At 46.6% G+C, this 22,500-nt stretch overlaps 3 protein-coding genes across 9 annotated transcripts in view; all 3 read left to right on the top strand.

Moving 5' to 3' along the window:
- The first annotated feature begins 5,739 nt into the window (after nucleotides 1-5,739).
- mllt11 (MLLT11 transcription factor 7 cofactor) lies at nucleotides 5,740-10,306 on the top strand. Of its 3 annotated transcripts, none has more exons than XM_070845909.1 (3): nucleotides 5,740-5,872; nucleotides 8,065-8,234; nucleotides 9,019-10,306. In XM_070845909.1, the coding sequence occupies exons 2-3, from the start codon at nucleotides 8,073-8,075 to the stop codon at nucleotides 9,109-9,111; spliced, it is 255 nt and encodes an 84-aa protein (XP_070702010.1). In that variant the 5' UTR covers nucleotides 5,740-5,872; nucleotides 8,065-8,072; the 3' UTR covers nucleotides 9,112-10,306. The 3 variants fall into 3 exon arrangements, with proteins under 3 accessions (XP_070702010.1, XP_070702011.1, XP_070702012.1); XM_070845910.1 differs by having other exon boundaries at nucleotides 5,744-5,866; XM_070845911.1 differs by lacking the exon at nucleotides 5,740-5,872 and adding an exon at nucleotides 5,952-6,038.
- A 669-nt stretch (nucleotides 10,307-10,975) lies between these two features.
- Nucleotides 10,976-17,603, top strand: gabpb2a (GA binding protein transcription factor subunit beta 2a). Of its 4 annotated transcripts, none has more exons than XM_070845893.1 (8): nucleotides 10,976-11,066; nucleotides 13,866-13,973; nucleotides 14,650-14,817; nucleotides 15,343-15,537; nucleotides 15,860-16,028; nucleotides 16,650-16,826; nucleotides 16,927-17,045; nucleotides 17,247-17,603. In XM_070845893.1, the coding sequence occupies exons 2-8, from the start codon at nucleotides 13,866-13,868 to the stop codon at nucleotides 17,601-17,603; spliced, it is 1,293 nt and encodes a 430-aa protein (XP_070701994.1). In that variant the 5' UTR covers nucleotides 10,976-11,066. The 4 variants fall into 4 exon arrangements, with proteins under 4 accessions (XP_070701994.1, XP_070701993.1, XP_070701997.1 ...); XM_070845892.1 differs by lacking the exon at nucleotides 10,976-11,066 and adding an exon at nucleotides 12,280-12,496; XM_070845896.1 differs by lacking the exon at nucleotides 10,976-11,066 and adding an exon at nucleotides 12,580-12,653.
- Nucleotides 17,604-22,181: 4,578 nt separating this feature from the next.
- anp32e (acidic (leucine-rich) nuclear phosphoprotein 32 family, member E) overlaps nucleotides 22,182-22,500 on the top strand; it is a 13,010-nt gene continuing 12,691 nt past the window's right edge. For both annotated transcript variants that reach the window (XM_070845901.1, XM_070845900.1), the window contains exon 1: nucleotides 22,182-22,323. In XM_070845901.1, the coding sequence (XP_070702002.1) occupies nucleotides 22,270-22,323 (54 nt within the window). In that variant the 5' untranslated portion in view covers nucleotides 22,182-22,269. The remainder of the gene's footprint in view (nucleotides 22,324-22,500) is intronic.

Below are 22,500 nucleotides of genomic sequence, written 5' to 3'. Positions count from 1 at the left end.
GTTCAGTCTTTATTCAGACCAACAGCAGAACTACATGATCAAACCAACGAAGAAGAAGAGGAGGAGGAGGAGGAGGAGGAGGAGGATCAGTGTCCAGTCAGAAGAACATTTACAGGTTTATCTGTGTCTCAGAAATGTTTGAATTTTTAAAATGACCCATTAATGTCTGGAAAGAGAGAGAGAGGTAGAGAGAGAGAGAGGTAGAGAGAGAGAGAGAGAGAGGTAGAGAGAGAGAGAGAGAGAGAGAGAGAGAGAGAGGTAGAGAGAGAGAGAGAGAGAGAGGTAGAGAGAGAGGTAGAGAGAGAGAGAGAGGTAGAGAGAGAGAGGTAGAGAGCGAGAGGTAGAGAGAGAGAGAGAGAGAGAGAGGTAGAGAGAGAGGTAGAGAGAGAGAGGTAGAGAGAGAGAGAGAGAGAGAGAGAGAGAGGTAGAGAGAGAGAGGTAGAGAGAGAGAGAGAGAGAGAGAGAGAGAGAGAGAGCGAGTAGGTCAGTGTGGTAGAGAGACTATGACCTGCAGTGGGTCAGCAGAGAGCAGCTCCAGCTCCACAAAGCTTCTTTTCATTGGGACGTTTGAAGGGAAACTCTGCGGCTGCTTAACGGTCGACTTAACGTCTGCGCTGCTTTAACACAACGACGACCTTCAGCGGCTCACGTGGAAAATAAAAGTCACCACAAACACAAACACACCTGAAAACTGGGCCGACTTTTCCAGCGGAGGCCTTTTTCCTGCTTCTACCTCTACTGAAACACCAGAGGAAGAAGAAGCCACTTATTTCACTTTGTTGAACACTGAGCTATCTTCAAACCTTAAACCTTTAGTCTGACTGTGTTCTGGGAGGTAAAGGGACTGGTTTTGTCAGTGGAGCCTGGTGGATTTGAAGAGGGTGGTTTAACTGCTGCTCATCTCTCCTTCTACATCCACACACACCTGAATCTCCAGACGACGTTACCTGAGCATAAAGACTCCAGACGGGGTGAAGTGCCAGCAGGGCTCCGTCCGAAGTTCAAACACACACCACCCACCTCTCTCACTCTCTAATCGAACCAGCTGCTGCTGACGTCTGTGTTCAAACACTCAGAGGATTCAACTGTCTAATAACATGAGATTAGATTCTGTTATCTCACATTAAAAGTGTATTTTACAAGTGTGTAGAACAGAACAGCGCTGATAATACTTCCCTGTGTGTGTGTGTGTGTGTGTGTGTATGTGTGAAGGCTGAAGGTTAAATCCACACTAACAAACACTGAGGTCAGAGTCCAGCAGCCACATGCTGCTCACAACATTTCGTTATTCGAAGGTGTGAACAGACGCAGAAACGCAGGAAAGATTCACGCAGGTTCACATCGCCGTGGTAACGGTGCCATCCAGACACCAACAGGCCCAGAAACACCTGCAGTGTGAAGGATGAGCTCAGCGGAGCGTCTGAACTCTGAGCGGCAAAGACCAAAACCTGATCCAGCACAGACCAGACACTAACCAGGGGCTAACCAGGGGCTAACCAGGGGCTAACCAGGGGCTAACCAGACGCTAACCAGACACTAACCAGGGGCTAACCAGGGGCTAACCAGACGCTAACCAGGGGCTAACCAGAAACAATCCAGCAAATAACAGAAACTAACCTCAGACTAACCCGAAGCTCGTATTAAATCAATCCACTGCAGCTGTAAACTAGTTCATCTATAACAACACTAACTAGTTTATCTATGACAACACTAACTAGTTCATCTATAACAACACTAACTAGTTTATCTGTGACAACACTAACTAGTTCATCTATGACAACACTAACTAGTTTATCTGTGACAACACTAACTAGTTCATCTGTGACAACACTAACTAGTTCATCTATGGCAACACTAACTAGTTCATCTATGACAACACTAAGTAGTAAATCTGTGACAACACTAACTAGTTTATCTGTGACAACACTAACTAGTTCATCTATGACAACACTAAGTAGTAAATCTGTGACAACACTAACTAGTTCATCTGTGACAACACTAAGTAGTAAATCTGTGACAACACTAACTAGTTCATCTATGGCAACACTAACTAGTTCATCTATGACAACACTAAGTAGTAAATCTGTGACAACACTAACTAGTTCATCTATGACAACACTAAGTAGTAAATCTGTGACAACACTAACTAGTTCATCTGTGACAACACTAACTAGTTCATCTATAACAACACTAACTAGTTTATCTATGACAACACTAACTAGTTTATCTGTGACAACACTAACTAGTTTATCTATGACAACACTAACTAGTTCATCTATAACAACACTAACTAGTTTATCTGTGACAACACTAGGTCATCTATGACAACACTAACTAGTTCATCTATGACAACACTAACTAGTTTATCTGTGACAACACTAACTAGTTTATCTATGACAACACTAACTAGTTCATCTATAACAACACTAACTAGTTTATCTATGACAACACTAACTAGTTTATCTGTGACAACACTAACTAGTTTATCTATGACAACACTAACTAGTTCATCTATAACAACACTAACTAGTTTATCTATAACAACACTAACTAGTTCATCTGTGACAACACTAACTAGTTCATCTATAACAACACTAACTAGTTTATCTGTGACAGAATCCAGGTCTGTTTGGTTTGATGTTTAACTTCACATCAACCTAAAACGTCCCACTAACCCGGTGGAAGCTAGGCTAGCAGTTCCCCTCTGCTTCCAGTCTTTGTGCTAAGCTATGCTAAAGTTAGCAGGTTAAATATGGTTAGCTTTCACAAATGTTAGCTTAGCATCTACAGCTGCAGACTGTGGTTTGGGAGATGATGTGAACATCACAGTTTGGACACACTGACTTTGTTAGCATCAGTTTTCTGAGCACCGCTGATCAACGAGGTTCCTGAAGATTCTGCAGCAGAAATTCAGCAGATTTATTTTAGGCCTCACATTTCGTGCGTTAATGTCCGGTTATGTGCTAGCTAGCTAAATTAGCTGCGATGGCATACAGCGAGGAATCGTTTGGCGTCCACGTTGCCTAGCAACGGTGTTGACACGATATAACCACTTGAGAGTTCAAGCCAACAAAGAGTTCAAACCCTGAAGGCCTCAGTCGTTATCACACTGAGGCTAAGACAAACTGTCGTTATGACATCATCACCATCACTGCTTATCATCTACGTGGCCAAAAGTATGTGGACGCTGCTCGTCTTCTTCTTCTACTCCTCCTTAAACAGCATCACTTCTCTGTATCTACACGTCCAGTCAGATCGGTCACCTTCACTCTCACAGCACTTCCTAAGGTGGAGTCTGGAGGTGAGACGTTACAGCAGATTTAACAGAAGAAGAAGAAGCAGCAGACTCACCAGAGAAGAAGAGACGATCGGACAGAGAACCAGCAAACCAGCCGACCGGCTGCCAGACTGAAGACTGAGATCATGAAGCAGCTCCAGCTCCCTCCCTCCCTCTCTCCTCCCTCCTCTCTCACTCCCTCCCTCTCTCCTCCCTCCTCCCTCCTCTCTCACTCCCTCCCTCTCTCCTCCCTCACTCCCTCCCTCTCTCCTCCCTCTCTCTCTCTGTCTCTCTCTCCTCCCTCTCTCTCTCTCTCCTCCCTCCTCTCCCTCCCTCCCTCTCTCCTCCCTCCTCACTCCCTCCTCCCGTCCCTCTCTCCTCCCTCCCTCTCTGTCTCTCTCCTCCCTCCTCCCCTCCCTCTCTCCTCCCTCCTCTCTCTCCTCCCTCCTCCCTCCCTCTCTCTCTCTCTCCTCCCTCCTCTCTCTCCTCCCTCCTCCCTCCCTCTGTCTCTCCCTCTCTCTCTCTCCTCCCCTCCCTCCCCCCCTCTGAGGTGTGGCTCTGAACAGGAAGTCCATCCTCTCTTTCTTTCCTCTGTGAAGGATTCATGTCTTGTTCTTCCTGCTTCCTGTTGCTGTGCGGTCAGACGGCTCCTCCTGCTGGTTCACTGCAGCTGTTACACTACATGTACATTTACCACCAAGTACTGCACTGAAGTATACGTTTAAAGTACCACTGTGTACTTCTGGAACCACACAGCAGAGGAGGGTTCATGGTTAAATAATGTGCTCATGTTAGCATCAGTTTTCTAGCTAACGCTGGGATCAATAAGTTCAGTTCAGATTCTGTCCTTTCAGTCGTACCGAGGTTTTGTTTCAAAGGCCTCACATTTCCTGCATTAATGTCCGGTTATGTGCTAGCTAGCTAAATTAGCCTCGGTGGCGTACGGCGAGGAATCTTTTGGCGTCCATGTTGTCTAGCGACAGGACTGTCCCATTTCCTGCATTAGCATTATGTTCCCCGCTTGCTAGCGAGCTAAATCATTAGCCGTGGTGTGTGTGTCAGTGTGTGAGCGTGTGTGTGTGTGTGTGTGTGAGTGTGTGTGAGTGTGTGTGTGTGTGTGTGTGTGTGTGAGTGTGAGTGTGTGTGTGTGTGTGTGTGTGTGTGTGTGTGAGTGTGTGTGTGTGTGTGTGTGTGTGTGTGTGTGTGAGTGTGTGTGTGTGTGTGTGTGTGAGTGTGTGTGTGTGTGTGTGTGTGTGTGTGTGAGTGTGAGTGTGTGTGTGTGTGTGTGTGAGTGTGTGTGTGTGTGTGTGTCAGTGTGTGAGTGTGTGTGTGTGTGTGAGTGTGTGTGTGTGTGTGTGTGTGTGTGAGTATGTGTGTGAGTGTGTGTGTGTGTGTGTGTGTGTGTGTGTGTGTGTGTGAGTGTGAGTGTGTGTGTGTGTGTGTGTGTGTGTGTGTGTGTGAGTGTGAGTGTGTGTGTGTGTGTGTGTGTGTGTGTGTGTGTGTGTGAGTGTGTGTGTGTGTGTGTGTGTGTGTGAGTGTGAGTGTGTGTGTGTGTGTGTGTGTGTGTGTGTGTGTGTGAGTGTGAGTGTGTGTGTGTGTGTGTGTGTGTGTGTGTGTGTGTGTGTGTGTGTGAGTGTGTTCTTGTACCGTCCTACATAGTGAGGACCAGAACCTGATCTTCACCAGCAGAGTGAGGACGTCTTGGCTGGTCCTCACAACTTCAAATGGCCGTTTGTAGGTTAAGATTTGGTCTTAAGGTAAAGGTTAGAATCAGGCTTAAGTTAAGGTTAGGGTAAGGGTTAAGGGAATGATTATGTTAATGAAGAGTCCTCACAAAGATAGAAGTACAAGGATGTGTGTGTGTGTGTGTGTGTGTGTGTGTGTGTGTGAGTGTGTGTAAGTGTGTGTGTGTGTGTGTGTGTGTGTGTGTGTGTGAGTGTGTATGTGTGTGAGTGTGTGTGTGTGTGAGTGTGTGTGTGAGTGTGTGTGTGTGTGTGTGTGTGAGAGAGAGACAGACACGTACAGGAAACCAGGCTGCCTTTCAAAATAAATGACTTTTCATTGAACATAGAGTCAAACAGCTGAAGCTCCAAACACCTTCTACTACTGATGTTTGAACAAACTATAAAATGTCAGACATGCTGTATTAATATAATTGATTATCAGTATTGGCACCTTTCAGTGTTAAAGCCACGTGATGTATTGATTTATGCACCATCATATCGTATTATTACTCTGTAGGCTTTAAACTGTATTTTAACAAGTGTTTTAAGCTTCTGTTTGGTAGAGAGAGAGAGGGAGAGAGAGAGGGAGAGGGAGAGAGAGAGAGGGGGGGAGAGAGAGAGAGAGGGGGGGGGGGGAGAGAGGGAGAGAAGCAGGACAGCGAAAGCACGGACGTCCCCTCGGATTTTATTTTGAAATGTGTAAGCGGAAGTGGTGGTGTAGGTCCAGGTGAGCTTGACGCAGGCGCAGAGCTCATTAAACCTGCCGCAGCAGAGCGTCTGGACCTCCTGCGACAAAAGAAGCATCAGGACAAAGAAGGAGAACCGGAGAATCCTTTATTTTGTCGCCGGAAGCAGGACCAGACAGGTAAAGGTGTGTAACCTCCTCTGAACTTTAAACCTCTCACACTTTAACCTCTGAAGTCTCTTTTCTGGGGGGTCCTGTGGGAAAGTGATGGAGCAACCTGCCCAGAGTCCAAACCTCTAAAAAAGGACCAGCAGCCGAAGCACAGGTCGGTCCGGGTGTCTCACCTGATCAGGTGAGAAATGTCGGTGACTGTCGGTGGAAAATCGGTTTTAATCGGCAGCATCGTGATGAGGCGCAGCGCCGGGACAACGCCTCAAGACCTGATCAATGACCGGGCTTAAACATCTGATCAATAACAGACCGGACACACTCACACACAGATATTGGTGACGTGTTTTAATATTGATATTAATACAAAGTCCGTGTAATAACGTGCTGTGGTCAGAAACGAGGCCTCAGATCAAAGGGCCCGGCTCAGTCTGAATACACCAGCCGAACGTTAAATCGGCAGAAATGTGAATGTAGTTTGGTGGAAGCATCCGTGTCAGGCTGTGACATGGAGTCTGTGCAGTGAAGGGAGGTTTATTTCAGTCTGCAGTCACACGATGACCCAGTTTCTGTTATAGACTCTCTGAATCTATTTCATCAGAATATATTTATAAATATGCATATTCATATTTCTATATCGGGGCCACAACAACCTCTGCAGCTGTCAGATATCTGAGTCATCATTCAGACGACCAGGTTCAATTAAACAGAAATGATCTGAAATCAGTTTAAGTCCTGATTGCTGATGTAGCAGAACTGTGTGTCACACTTCAAACAATCCAGACTCCATTGACAAAAACATAATTTTTACCTCTCAGAACACAGGAGCTGCTGGTCTGCTGCTGCCTCCATCAGTTAGTTTGTTTGTCTTATCATGTGACTTCTGTGTTTTTAAAGGGTTAGTTTGAATTTGCACTAACATGTTAAAACCCCAAAGTCACATCAACTAGAGCAGCAGCTCCTGTGTCCTGTTCTCTAAAATCCCTGTTTTAGTGAATGTAGTCTGGTGTGTGTGCTGTTTGTGGTTAAACCAAAAGGATCTTCCAGGTCTCTCTCTGTAGGGATCCTTTCCATGATGCTGTCACACACTTAGAATATGAACAAATAGAGTCTAGGTTTGAGAGGCTTTCAGGGACCATTGGAGTTTGAGCTTCTATAAAAGGATTCATGAGTCAGAGGAAGAGAAGCTCAGCTGTGGATGGTTGAGATTAAAGCTGTGATTCAGTCTGATCTGTTTTACTGAACTCTGCTCACATGTGGATATATTTTAGATCACATCAGAGGAACGTCTTCCTCTTGTCCCTGTGTGTCATTAATTTACAACACTTCCTGAGAGGGTGATGCCTGACTGAAATGTCTTTGAAATATAAACTTGACTGGCTGCAAAGTTTAAGGTTGTTTAATAAAAGGCGTCATTAGGGCCGAACCGTGTTGTAAATGTGAACATAAAGCTTCTGTGTTACAATAAAAACCAGGTTTTCTCAGTGGAGTTCTGAGTGTCAAAGCGTTTACTGACTTGTAAACAAAGTCTAAAAATAAAACCAGGTTCAAAATAAGCCAAAGCTGCTTCCAGTCGGCAGTTGTTTAGTGACTCCACAGTGACGGACAGACTTGGATCATTCAGAGTGAAACCTCATCAGCTTTCACTTCACATCATCAAGTTATCAAAAAAACAACAACCAGACTCCATAGAAAAACACACACATTTATCTGCAGCAGACTCTTTAACATCTAGTGGTTCAATATCATTAAGCCACAGTTTAGAACACAGGAGTCTGATCGGGTTGGTGTGATTTTGGTGCTTTAGGGTTTCAGTTAGATCTGGACTGACATGTTGAAACACCAAAGTCACACAAACACACTGACTGATGGAGGCAGCAGCTCCTGTGTGCTGTTCTCTAAAATCCCTGTTTTAGTGAATGTAGTCTGGTGTGTGTGCTGTTTGTGGTTAAACCAAAAGGATCTTCCAGGTCTCTCTCTGTAGGGATCCTTTCCATGATGCTGTCACACACTTAGAATAACACTCTGAGCCTGTCAGTGGATCAAACAAGCTCTTTTAGTGGACCTACTGTGATCAGGTGCAGTTGTCCCAAAGGATCACGTTGCAGCCCGTTTAGCGTCCATCAGTATCAGTCATGAACGCCTCACTTCTTCTTCGTTGGTTATGAAATGTAACTGACATCAACTTGTTTCCGTCTGTTTCCTGTCAGACTGAGTCATGATGGAGAAATCAAACAGCCAATACGACTCCTTCCTCTTCTGGAGGCAGCCGATCCCGGCCCTCGACCTGTCAGAGCTGGAGGACCTGGGTTTGGTTGGCAGTCAGCTGGCCAATAGCAAAGGAAAAGACAAGTCTTCACTGAGGACTCAGGACGAGGAGGTGAGGGGACCGCCGGAGAACGGGTCCAGACTATTGTTCTGTTTGTTTAAGTCCGAAGTTCAATCAATCAATCTTTATTTATAGAGCGCTAATTCATAACAGCGTTATCTCAAGACTCTTTCCATAAAGAGCAGCTCAGACCAAACTAAATATTCTCCAAACAAACAGAGACGACTCTGAATCAACTGATTGGTCCGTATGTGTCAGTGTGAGTAGCCTGCTCTGACAGAGCCCGTCGGTATGCTAACGGTTAGCCGTCTCTATGCTGACAGTTAGCTGTCAGTGTGCTAACAGTTAGCCATCTGTATGCTGACAGTTAGCTGTCAGTGTGCTAACAGTTAGCCATCTGTATGCTAACAGTTAGCTGTCAGTGTGCTAACAGTTAGCCATCAGTGTGCTAATGGTTAGCTGTCAGTGTGCTAACAGTTAGCTGTCAGTGTGCTAATGGTTAGCTGACAGTATGCTAACAGTTAGCAACATCTCAGATAAACCAAAACAACGTAAAGTGACCAGGAACAGCAGTGGACTACAAACATGGAGGTGGACGTAGTTTGAGTTTCGTCTCCAGACACTTTTCCTCATCGTCCATCAGATCAGCTGATCAGAGCAGAATGATGCTGCTCATGTTAGCAGCGATTCTAGCGTACCGTTGCTAACGCCTGTCAGTCTGTCGTCCTCTTTGGTTCAGACTGACCGTGACGAAATGTGGACTAATGGACAGAATCTGACCAACGTGAGGAGATACTTCACCTGCCTGTCTGTCTCTCTACCTGTCTCTCTGCAGGTTGGACTGTCTGAGTTTTCCTCCTTTAACTATTGGAGAGCTCCCATCGCTGACGTGGACGCTCTGCTGGCCGACCTCAACCTGTTGCTCTGAAACGCCTCGTCACCTGACCGCTGACATCACCTGACCCCTGAAGTCACCTGACCCCTGACATCACCTGATTTCTGACCCCAGATCAGCTACAAACTCAAATGTGACTTACTTAAATTTGATTGACGAAATCACCAAAATAAGAGCTGGTTTTTCACAATAAAAGTCCCCATAGTGATGGGACAGCTGATCCTGGTACAGCTCTGTGAGCCTGTGAAACTCCACAGAGTGAGTCATCGTCTGATTGTCCGCTTTGATTTAAATGTTTGTAGTAATCACACACTCCTCGTCCATCTCTTGGTGTGTTTTCTGTCTCTGAATCCTGCCGTCATGAAGCCGCACTAGAAAGACGCCATGTTGGAACCAGACTACAGATCATAACCGCTCACTAGTACCACATGAAAACATTAGACTGCATCCAAATATTAAAACTGTAAACTATAACGACAGTTCAGCAGAACTCAGGTTAAAGTCTCTGACTGACCAGATCTCACTGTCGGACGTTCAGACATTAATAGTGGATTTAGTGATGAAGATGAAGATGATGAGGATGATGATGAGGATGGTGACAGTTTGTCTCGGTGAAGTAGAAGCAGGGACCAGAGTGAAGTCCAAACATCCAGAGGTCAGTGAATGCAGCAGCAGAGGAAACATCTGGAGTCACAGCTGTTTACAAACATACAGGAAGTGCTGCGTCATCCCAGCGATCTGATTGGTCAGTAGTTTCATGACATCAGAGGACGAGGTAAATGGACAAATGGCGGACAGACTGGCGGCAGATCCCAGACCAGCTGGTCTCAGAGAGTTAAAACACACCTGCATGTCTCCTGATCCTGATCCAGATCTAGACCGATCAGGATCAATGAGATCCATGAACCCTCAGAAACATCCCAGATCCACTTCAGTTTTCCATGTTTCTGTTCTGACGTTCAAAGGAATGTTTAGTGTCACAATAATGATTTATTTATCTATTTATTTATTTATTGATCCAGATTAATGTGCTCGCTAGTTTTTGTTTCCATTTGGTGCCTTTTGGTTCTTTTATCCTGAGCTGCTCCATCAAGTCACTTAGACGCCTCGTTACTCACCTGTTTAAATGTTTCTCATGTTTAATGAGCTACAGCTCACCTGCCTGTACACCTGTACACCTGTACACCTGCCAACACTCAAATAAAATGTCCTTTTTGATCAAAATGAACAGCTCCTCTCAAGATGTCACTTTATTTCAGTTTTCTTTAACCCCAGGACAGGAAGTGATTGTCTGCTTTAACAAATCAAACGGACTCGTTAATGTTTCCATGTAGTTTTAATGTCACATCAAATCCCCACAGAACAACAGAACTACATCACATGAACAAACACTCATCATCACTTCTAAATTCACACTTCAGGTTTTTAGTCATTTAATAATGAATGAGCTGACGTGTATAATGACCTCTTTATGTTGATCATCAGCTGATCAGCACATTTAGAATTTGTGAGAAAAAGTAAGTAGGCAGGTAAATAACGTGAAGCTGATAAATACTGAGACCAGCGGACAGTAAACATGTTCCTCCTGTGTGAAACTTAAACTGTTTTTGTCCTGATCACATCAGCCTGTTATCGGTCAGACATGATGGGACCTCAGGCAGGACCAGCAGGCCGCTCTGAGCGCGGGGCTCCTCGGGCTCCTCTGCGCTGGTCTGCGGTCAGCCGGCCGTCCCGCCGCGCTGCTCTCAGATCGAGGCTGCGCCGCTCGGACTGACCTCAGACCAGCTCACCGTGTCGTCACAGAGCCCGCCCACAGGGAGCTGAACCCTCACTCGGCTTCCACCTCCGGTGTCGCGGTGCCGCCATATTTGTTACCAGAACAAACACAAAAATCAGTGTTTTTTAAGGCGACCTGTGCAGGTGCACACCTGTCAGAGTCTGGGTCACGTTAGGAGACGTAATCTCGCGGGAATCGAGAAGAGAAGAAGGTAAAAGACGCTCTGATTTAACTTGCTAACAGGCTGCATGGACACAGGCTAACGGCTAACACAGCTAGCTAGTAAACACCAGCATCAACACACTTCCTGTCAGGACTGTCAAAATAAAACCGACTGACAGAATAGGTTACAGCTGTGAAAAGAACATTTCATTAAAAAATCTTTCTCATCATTTAGTTGTCGATTAAATGAATGATGGACAGTCAGCATCAAACTAACAGTGGATTAAATGTTTTGTTCTACACATGATAAGTTTGGTGCATTTCTATTATTTAATAGAGCGACACTTTATCTACTCTGCATTGTTACCAATAAATTAATTCATCATTGGGGCTATAAAATGTTGGAGCTCAGCGTGACCTCCTCAGATGTCTGTTTGTCCAAAACCCAGAAATATCCAGTTAATCAGAAAACAAAACCAAGAACAGCAGCTTCATTTTCACATTTAAGAACCAGAACCATTAAACTTCTGGTTGAAATGAGACTTCAGTGATTAGCTGATTGTCAAACTAGTTTCCGGTTCATCTTCCGTCGCTCAGGTGGTTGTGAATGATGAACCTGTCGTCTCCTGAAGAGCCTCTTCTGTCAGTTAATCTGATGTGTGAGCTGCAGGTCAAACTGAGAACGAGGTCTGTTTTCTTTGCTGTACCGTCTACAAGGACGTGAGGGATGAACTTTACAGTAAAACATCCTGAATTTCTGCTGATCTCTTCTGACTATGATGATTCTGATTATGAAATGCTTCCACTGTTCTGCAGTGCAGTGTGGTTCGCAGTGTGGGACAGAAAGCTGTGAAATAACTGAACACTGCTACTGCACACTTGGCATGGCATGGAAATAAAAGTAACATATGTACAACACATGTGGAGCTGAAAATTAATCTTATTGATAAACAAAACTGCCAATAATGCTGATTATTGCACCTTTACAAAGGTGAACACTTCTTACTTCCCTGTGTCCCAGAACAGCAGACTGAATGTCTCTGGGTTTGGACGGAACAACTCTTAAAAACGTCCCTACCAGCGGTGGAGAAGTGTAATAAACATTATCTGCAGGCATTGGAGCTGCTGTGTTCAGCATCACTGCAATAAAGCCCCACAACTTCATATTTTATGTACAGTCTCTGTGCTTTTAGTCTGAAGGCCACTGCCACAACATCCGGGCGCGGAGCGGCGGCCTCTCGCTAACTTGCTGCAGTAAACAAGCCCGGAGGAGCCCGACGAGCCGCAGCGTCGCTCGGTGTCCCGGTTCAGCGCACCGTGAGGGGCAGTTTGCACTTTACTGACCTGCTCGTGCTGAACGCGGAGCGGAAACAGCGCCCGAAGCCTTCGCGCGCGGGGATTTGTTGTGTTTAGCCGGCTAAAGTTAGCGTGCTAACATTAGCAGAGCCCGCCCGGCTGGCTCCTGCAAACCTGGACACGGTGAGTAACGTTAGCTGCTTCTCCTCCGCCGGGATAAACCCACGTTCCTCCGCATTCACGTGTAATAAAACCAAAAAAACAAACCGACGAGTTTGAATAAATTCATCCGGCAGGTCTCCCGTCGGCGGGCTGGCGGCGCGCGCCTGAACTAAGCTAGGTAACCGGATGTGGAAGTAGTTTTTTCTCCGCGTGTAAAATAGGAAATTTCTCCGTGACTTCCCCCGGAAAACCAACAACTTAATATCAAACGGTTTCCTGTCTGTGTTGCTGTAAATGTTTTGGGGGAGCAGGTCGTGGTTTCTACCGGCTGCGGTGGTAGTTTGGAGCCCGGAGAGGGGATCCGGGGGTACGTGGCACATGGCGGACTCTTTTCTGGCCATGAAGGCGCGTAAAATGGCTCCTCGGCCGCGGACAGAAAAGCCTCGTCTTTCTCCGCTCAGTCTCAATAACAGCAGCTGTGTAATGCTGCCGGTTCCATTATCGGACAAAGTGTCGGGCTAACTTAACTAGCTTTGGCCACTTTTCCCCAATAAAAACCAGTTGTTCACAGTTCACCCGCACACAGCACAGCCACACCAGTGCTGCACGTTTAGAAACCCACCGCGGCTCCAGTTCTGTGGTTTTATTTGTCTAGTTTCTTCTTCTGGAGGTTTTCGACGTCGTTAGCGCTCAAAACAGTCTTAGAGTGTGAATCCATTATCGGACAGGAATCGATTGTGTTGTTCCGACAGTTTTAAGACCCGTTAATCAAGTGTATAAGTCAGATTTATTTCATCACATGGCGCCATATTTATATCAACACAGGTGAAGAAAGTAGATCTAAGCTCTAATATCGTTTCCATCCGAGTTTTGACAGAAAAAAGTAAGCGGTGAGGCGGGGACGTGTCCGATAATGGACACACAGGCGTTAGCGTCTGATCGTACCGTACATGGCGGGGGGGGGGGGGGGGGGGCTGATGGACAATGTTTTGTTTTCATGGAAACCTTCTCTGCTCTGTAACATGTTTAACCTCTTCACCTGTTAACTAACCCGTCAGACCGCCAGCAGAGAGGGTCAGTTAGTTTAAACTGGCTGGTTAAAGCTGAATTATCACGTTAACTCATTAAACCGGTGGGAAACCAGGTGCTCTGGTTTGTGATTATTGATCCTCAACAGTTTTCTGATGAATCATTTCATTCAGAAAAGTCGTCTGTGTGCCGATCAGGGGGTTATTACTGCAGCTTTGAGTGATTGAACACGACGAGAAACGTGACTTATTAAACATTAGTGGGTTCACAGTGATCTCACGTGTTCAGAGTCCAAAGTGAAGGAGGAGTAGTTTGACTCTGTGTGTGTTTCTACTAACGGCGCTGGCGTCTGTGTGTCCAGATGTCGTTGGTGGACCTGGGGAAGCGTCTGCTGGAGGCGGCGCGTAAAGGTCAAGACGATGAGGTCAGAAACCTGATGGCCAACGGGGCGCCGTTCACCACCGACTGGGTGAGACTCAACCGCCGCCTGTTACTGACTTATACGGGATCATGTGACTAATTTATCAGACTTCAGATAGTTCAAATAATAACCGACGTTAAAGTAAGAGCTCAGTTAAATGTTTGTCATGTGACCCTGACCCCCGTAGTAAACGTTCTGGATCCTGAGGTGAGGAGACGGATGTGCTGCCACGGCTTTAGAGACGGACGACAGAAAGTTCTACACAGATTCAGTACAGTTCATTCAAGTCCGGATGAGAGGACTGGTTAATTAATCAATTAGTTGATTGATAGAAAATGACTGGAACACAGTACTTTACTGTCTGAAGGTAACTTGTGAAGTCCAGAAAATCTGACTGAAGTTATTTTCAGTAATAATGAAGGTTTTAAAGCGGCGACGCCTCTCTGTCACTGTACGTATCCAGGAAGTGGATCAGGTGACCGATCTGGCTCGGTTCACTCAGAGTCATGTGACTTTGTTTTGCCGCCATGAAAAGGTGACGACCTGCAGCACCAGGAGCTGTTGTGAGGAGAGTTTGTGATGAGGTCATCGGAGCCGATGACGGCGTGTATTTGTCCTCACATTTGATCAGAGGTCGTCTCAAACAGAGGAACGGTCTGTAGGGAACCCTGTGTGAGGATAACGGTGTGTGTGTGTGTGTGTGTGTTACCTGTGCGTCCTGTAGCTGGGGACGTCCCCCCTCCACCTGGCCGCTCAGCACGGTCATTACTCCACCGCCGACGTCCTGCTGAGAGCCGGCGTCAGCAGGGACGCCCGCACCAAGGTGGACAGGACCCCGCTGCACATGGCTGCCGCTGAGGGACACACCGTGATTGTGGAGCTGCTGGTCCGGGTAAGACCTGGTTCTGTTTCGGATCATGTTTTGGTTCTTCAGGAACGAAATGGACCCGACAGACACACGTGACCTCTGACCTCCCGCACCTGACGGCTGTTTATACAGTTTATTCAAAGGGCATTCAGATAATATGAGCTCACCCAGCAGGTGGAGGTGCTGACACAGATCACACTTCAGACTCCGACTGACTGACTGATGGAGGCAGCAGCAGACCAGCAACTCCTGTTTTAGTGAAAGTAGTGTGGTGTGTGTGCAGAGAGCGATGGAGACGACGGAGAAGAAAAGATACTGAAGACAAAGTGTTCTCAGTGCTGAGCAGCCTGCAGACACACCCGCCGGTGTTAGCGTAGCCCTCTAGCTAGTTGCTGTAGCCTTTTAGTGAGTTTCAGTGAGGGCTGGAGGTGAGCGGACCGACACGCTGCTGATAACGTTCTGACCCTGACTTCCTGGAGCCCAGCCCACCGCAGCCTTGCCTCTACCTGGTTTCCGCTCGGTGTGGATCATCGTGTGTGTGACTTTCAGAGCGGTGCAGACATCAACGCCAAAGACATGCTGAAGATGACGGCGCTGCACTGGGCGGCGCAGCACGGTCACCACGGCGTCGCAGAGACGCTCATCAAACACGGAGCCGACGTGCACGCGCTCAGTAAGTTCGACAAGACGCCGTTCGACATTGCCGTCGACATCCAGAACACAGAGCTGATGCTGCTGCTGCAGGTGAGAGAACCAGACGTACACAGGCCGACCTTTGACCTCTGAATTCATTGTTACCTGTTTATCTTATCTATTATGTATATTATATCTATTAATGTCTCTTATTCCATTCAACAGTTCTTATAGATGTCTGTTTGCATTATTGTGTGATGTGTAAAGGGTCAATTTAAACTAACCAGTGGAGGCAGCAGTAGAACAGAAAGTACACAGTAAAATCACTGTTTTTCTGAATGGAGTCTGGTGTGTTTGAAGAGAGCGATATAACAGCTGTGTGTGTGTGTGTGTGTGTGTGTGTGTGTGTGTGTGTGTGTGTGTGTGTGTGTAGGAGGGCATGCAGAACCAGGTGAATATGAACCAGGTGAACATGAACCAGGTGAGTATGAACGTGGAGACGAGCAGCACCACCAACCAGCCGCAGTTTATCATCCAGGGAATACCTGCCATCCAGGGGGGCGTGGTCAACCTGGCTGAGCTGCTCAACAAGGCCAACACAGGTACACACACACACATCGACAGGTACACACACACATCGACAGGTACACACACACACCGACAGGTACACACACACACACACACACACACACACACACACACACACACACACACACACACCGACAGGTACACACACACACCGACAGGTACACACACACACCGACAGGTACACACACACACACCGACAGGTACACACACACACACCGACAGGTACACACACACACCGACAGGTACACACACACACACCGACAGGTACACACACACACACCGACAGGTACACACACACCGACAGGTACACACACACCGACAGGTACACACACACCGACAGGTACACACACACCGACAGGTACACACACACACACCGACAGGTACACACACACCGACAGGTACACACACACCGACAGGTACACACACACACACCGACAGGTACACACACACACCGACAGGTACACACACACACACACACACACACACACACCGACAGGTACACACACACACCGACAGGTACACACACACACACCGACAGGTACACACACACCGACAGGTACACACACACACACACACACACACACCGACAGGTGTGTGGCATGCGAAGGTGTAACTTCGGCGTCTTTGTGTCTCAGGTGACACAGAGGAAGCGATGGCCGCCAGCGCTCTGGACTCCAACATCCAGCACGCCACCGTCGTTAACGAGGGGGGTCAGAGGGTCATCACCATAGTAACGGACCAGCACGGCAACCTGCAGACCACTGGAGGGATGGGGCCGCCGTTCTTTGTCACCATGCAGCACGGACAGCAGAGTACGACACACACACTCACCCTGTGCTCCAGTTAAGTCTAATCAGTAAAGATCAATAATAATAATCTGTGTGTGTGTGTGTGTGTGTGTGTGTGTTCCAGTGCTGGCAGTTCCGGCGAACTCTGTGACGGAGGAGGTTGTGACAGAGGAGCCTCAGGCTCCGCCCTCCAGGAAGAGGAAACTGGAGGTGACCAACAACCACAACGACACGGGAGAGACGGTGAGCAGTGACCACGGCGTGGAGTACTCCTGTAGTACTACTGTAGTACTACAGGAGTACTACTGTAGTACTACACGAGTACTACAGGAGTACTACAGGAGTACGTGATAATAGCACTAATAACAGTAGAAGTGCCTGTATTTATGTTTTTTCTCCTCTCCTCCTCTCCTCCTCCTCTCCTCCTCTGCTCCTCCTCCTCAGGAGCTGTTGCAGAGGCAGCTCTTGGAGGCCAACAGGAAGGCTCAGGAGTATCGGCAGCAGCTGCTGCGTAAGGAGCAGGAGGCCGAGGAGTACCGGATCAAGCTGGAGGCCATGGCTCAAAGTCAGGCCAACAGCACCAACGCCGCCGCCGCCGCTCCCGGGGGCTCCGCCGCCAACGCTGCCAGCCCCGAGGAGGTGGTGGGCGGGGAGGAGGACGAGGAGGAGGCGGCGGCCGGCATGGTGGAAGAAGAGGGGGAGATGGTGGTGCTGCAGGAGGGAGGGATCATCATGGAGGGGGAGGAGGGTCAGGTGACGCTGGTGGAGACGGGGGGGGAGACGACGGAGGTCAGCTCATAACGGCGAGGGGGGGAGGAGGGGTGAGGAGGGGACACTGCACCGACGAAAAGACAGAACGTAACGGGAGACGGTCGGTTTAAGTCACGCTAATTTGTATCCCATTTACCCGAGAGCGTGACGGGGGAGGAGGTGAGCTCAACTGTCCGCCATTTTGAATCCCCTGAAGACACGAGAGAGGAGAAACAACATGGCTTCCCCAAAAACAGCAGGAGGAGACAGACGGACTGAAAACAGACTCAACTAACATGACAGAGGAGTTTAGTTGTGCACCATTTGGGATCCCTGAATGATTTGACACCAACATTTCATAACGGGAGACAAAATGTCAGATAAAACAGAACAAACTGAAAACCGACTAAACAAACATGACAGACGTGTAGTCACGCTCCACTTTGAGTCCCCACTCGTACTCTGAATCCTACTAAAGCGGGATGCAAAATGGCAGCTGTAGAAAGGAGTAGAGAGCTGGATGAACGGACTGAAGAGATGGAGACCAACTGAGCTACGAAGAAACTGGAAGCAGAGACGGGAAAATATTTTAACAATCACACAATTTGGGATCCTGAACCAAATCAGAACAGCCCCTTAAATGCTTAAACACCATTTTGCTTCCCGTTCAGCTTCACTGAGCTTGAGGAAGCTCGTGCAGCAGGAGTTTAGACTTTCAGTTTGTTGATTTGACATTGTTTTTTTGTTTTTTGCGCCAGTGGTTATCCCCAGTGAACCCATTTGTGTCCCTCTTTGTTATGCTCAGTTGTTTTTTGTTGGGTAGATCCGTGAACCAACAACACTGTCCAGGTGATGCCTTCACAACTCTTGTTGTAACGTTGTTAAACCCAGTTACTCAAATCTTATGTCGCACCATTTTGCTCCCCAAAACAAAAATGAGGCCACGACTGGAGGCTGTGAGAGAAAGGAAGCCTCTTTTAGGATCTTTGGACACTAAAGTAACCGAACTGCTTTCCTACTTTTTCATTTTGTTTTGTTTATAATTAGTTTTTGGAAACTTTGTGGATGCGACTTCATCGTGTTGAAGAACCGAACAAACTCCACTAAAGTTCACGATTTGGGCACAAAAGTAACGAGATTCGCCTCCTGAATATGAATCCAAAACAGAGCGATGAAGCCAAATGGTGTCGGTGGCGCCGCTGAAGCAAAGGGAATCATTTTGGGATAAAGCGCTCGCTCACAATCTCCACTCATGTCACCGCCCTCACACTGGGCTTGAATTGATCCATTAATTACAAACAAGATGTTTACCAGTTTAGAAGATGATTTTAAAGTCATTTAAGTCTCTGTTTGTGGTAAAAATGGTAAAGTACCATTTAGTTTGGTGTGGCAGGATGTTAGCACAGGGCTAACGGGGAAGTTAGCACAGGGCTAACGGGGATGTTAGCACAGGGCTAACGGGATGTTAGCACAGGGCTAACGGGATGTTAGCACAGGGCTAACGGGGATGAGACTGGTGTGCTGAATGGGCGATGAGGTCTGATACTTGAACAGTTTTACCGGTTTGACACCAAACTAAATGTTCTTTACTGACTTTAAAACCATGTTTTACAAACATCCTGTGAGTGATTCAAACAGATCTGAACTTTATTTGTCTGACCAGAGAGATTATTTCTGGAATGCGGTCCCTTGGCGGTCCGCTGGAGGGAACAGGGCGACTACAGAGGAACCATCTTTATCTCTGAGGTTCACAGAACCCAGAGTCAGATAAATCATGGAGGCCTTTGATGGGCTCAGCAATCGTGTCTGATTGTTTCAGACGGCTGCAGCTCATTTCATTATCGGTTCGTTCGCCCGTTATTTGACTCTGTTCGTCTCTGAGATGGAGGAAAATGTCCAAAGTCCTCAAATGTCACATAAATAATAAACTATTCACATTTTAGCACCTGCGACCAGCTGATCAAATATCTAAATGATTCTGATTTCCGGTCTCTGATAACTCAGGTGTCACTGCATGTTTTTAACCCTTTAATTACAAACTGTGTATGTTTTACATTCCTGATTAATTTTTTATAACGTTTGTGGTCATTTAGTTGTCTTTATTTCCTGGTCAGAGTTCTGATGTTTTAAAGCTGCTGGAAACGAGGAGTCTGAAAACTCTCTGCTGGGTAGTTCAAGGACTCCTCAGAATCTGAAATTTGAGAGTTGAGTGCTAAAGAGCAGCTTTTTAAAGGAGAACTCTGTACTTTTAAACCTGGGCCCTGTTTGTCCACATATCGGAGATGATCGGTACAAAGTCTCTCACCAGATACACGTCCTCTGAAAGTGCTTGTTTTTGTCCACTGACGGCTTGAGCTGCTGCTGCTGCCTCCATCAGGTACTTCGTGTTATTGTGTGACTTAAGTGTTTTAAAGGGTTGATTCAGAGCTAAGCTAAGCTTTAAAACACCAGAGTCACAATAACACACACACACTGACTGATGGAGGCAGCAGCTCTAAAATCCCTGTTTTAGTGAATGTAGTCTGGTGTGTGTGCTGTTTGTGGTTAAACCAAAAGGATCTTCCAGGTCTCTCTCTGTAGGGATCCTTTCCATGATGCTGTCACACACTTAGAATAACACTCTGAGCCTGTCAGTGGATCAAACAAGCTCTTTTAGTGGACCTACTGTGATCAGGTGCAGTTGTCCCAAAGGATCACGTTGCAGCCATTGCAGCCCGTTTGGTGGCTGCTGGCTGAGGTGATCTACTGGACCAGTTCCAACACTTTTACTACCTACCAGTCACTCAGACACCAGGATGTGGACAGAGAGGATCATGGGGAGAAACAGTGGAGTGGCCCTTTAACTAAACAAAAAAAGATCAAACTGATGTCTTTAGTTTGGTCCCTAAAATGAGGAGGTGTTAAATTTCGGTCCCCTCTACCTTCAGCGTGGTCCTGGTGTGTGTGTTTATTTCCTGTCCCAGTTCAGTCCCCCAGTGGAGAAGCAGTTATTGATTACCTGTCGGCTGAGCAGCCCCTCCCTCCTCTGATCAGCGACTCTGTCATTTCAGTTGAGTACGATAGTTATTTTTATAAGCTCAGCAAAGCCAACCTTTTTCTATGTACATATAAAGTTGTATTTTTTTAACTGTACCTGAATGCTTCACCGTGATGATGATGATGATGATGATGATGATGGTGGTTGCCTGCATTGGTAATTTGAAATATAAACACTTGTTTTTTTGAGTAAGAACTTCTTTGTTGTGTCCTGTATGCTTTCACACAGAGGCACCTGAACTCAGCATGAGGCATTCAGGTGTTTAACCAACTGCTGCGATCACTTTTCATCAAAGGTTAACTCCAGTATTTTTAAACCTGGAAACGCTCTCTTCAAAGCCACCAGACTCCATTGAAAAAATACATTAATTTAAGCTCACAGAACACAGGAGCTGCTGGTTTACTGCTGCCTCCTTTAGTTAGTGTGTTTGTGTTTGATCCAAACGGACACCTTAAAGCACCAAAGTCACAGTAACACAAAACAAAGTAAGTGATGGAGGCCGCAGCAGACCAGCAGCTGCTGTGTTCCATGTGAGGTAAAATCACTGTTTTTGTCAATGGAGTCTGGTGGTTTGGCATAGAATAAGAAGAAATACATGAAATAAATTAATCTCAGACTTATTTTTGTTCATAATCTCAGTTTATGACGTAAGCAACTTTACAGAAGTGTAAACATTTCGAAAAAATAAATGTGATGAAGTGATCATTCGAAGAGTAAACTACACAATCTGTTCTAACTTTACTTTGACTTTGGAAGCAGAAATAACTCTAACTAAGGATGGAAAGCTCCAGAACAGCTGCTAAATGGACCTCGTGTTCAGACGATCCTGCCAGCTGCTGTTCATTAAAGGACAAGAATAAACTTTTAATATAATCTTAGACTGCAATACACAGAAAATTATTGGGAATGTCAATCATCTGTTGTTCTTAAATAAGATGTGTGTTAAAAACAAAAACATCCATTTTTAGAAATTTCCAGAGCTTTCAACAACATCCTGTGGTCTTCCTCAGTTGTCAGGATGTGACCACGCAGAACTAATATACTGAATATTCCATATTTAAATTATTTGATGTCAGATGTAATTATTCTATATTTACTTATTTCATCCTTCCTCATGTGGTTCCTTTGCTTTTATATTTCTTAACTATTATAAATCTGTTTTTACTTGTCTGTCCACCATTTTTATTTCTTGTCTTGTAACTTTATTTTGAAAGGTTCTATATAAACACTTGTTATTATCTGATGTGTAATTTCACTGATAATTCTGATCGATCAGGCCTGATTGGTGGATTGCTAATCCAGCATTGATCTTAGCTCTGGCCCTGCTAGCTTCTGCTCCTGTAGCTTCACTCCGCTTTGCTCCGTTTTAAACTTAATAACGATTATCTCCGTGACGCCTAATGACTACAGCTCCCATGAGGCTTTGTGGCTTTGGGGATATTACCGCCCAGCTCGTGGATTATGGCCGCTCAGTCCTGATTGACGTGCCCGCTGTCCAATGAGAGGCGGCCTAGAGGCGCCCGGCCAACCCCGAGCGGCGGGGGGCGGGGCCGCGACGGAGGGGGCAGGGCGCGAGGTATCATGGAGGATCAGTAGGCAAAGTGAGGCCGCAGAGGAGAGCAGCGCCCGCTCCGATCCCCGGGACTTTGTCAACTGTTCACCGCGCACCGAAACTCCACCATGGACATGAGGAAGAGGATCACTTTAGAGCTGCGGAACCGGAGCCCGGCGGAGGTGAGCCCCGTTCTTTTTAATAACATTTAATTCGCTGCCCTAAATAACCGGGAGGTGATGTAGACCGGAGCCCGGCTGGCTCATCACATGGAGCCCCCTCACGCTCGACTGTGACCCGCTCCGTTAAAGCTTTATCGGTCCGGTGCTTGTTTGATCAGCTACCGGCCGCTGGTCCGC

This window comes from Pempheris klunzingeri, chromosome 16, assembly GCF_042242105.1.
Source record: "Pempheris klunzingeri isolate RE-2024b chromosome 16, fPemKlu1.hap1, whole genome shotgun sequence".
Taxonomy (NCBI): Eukaryota; Metazoa; Chordata; class Actinopteri; order Acropomatiformes; family Pempheridae; genus Pempheris; species Pempheris klunzingeri.
Note: the sequence above shows the minus strand (reverse complement) of the source record. Positions and strands in the feature narration are given on the sequence as shown.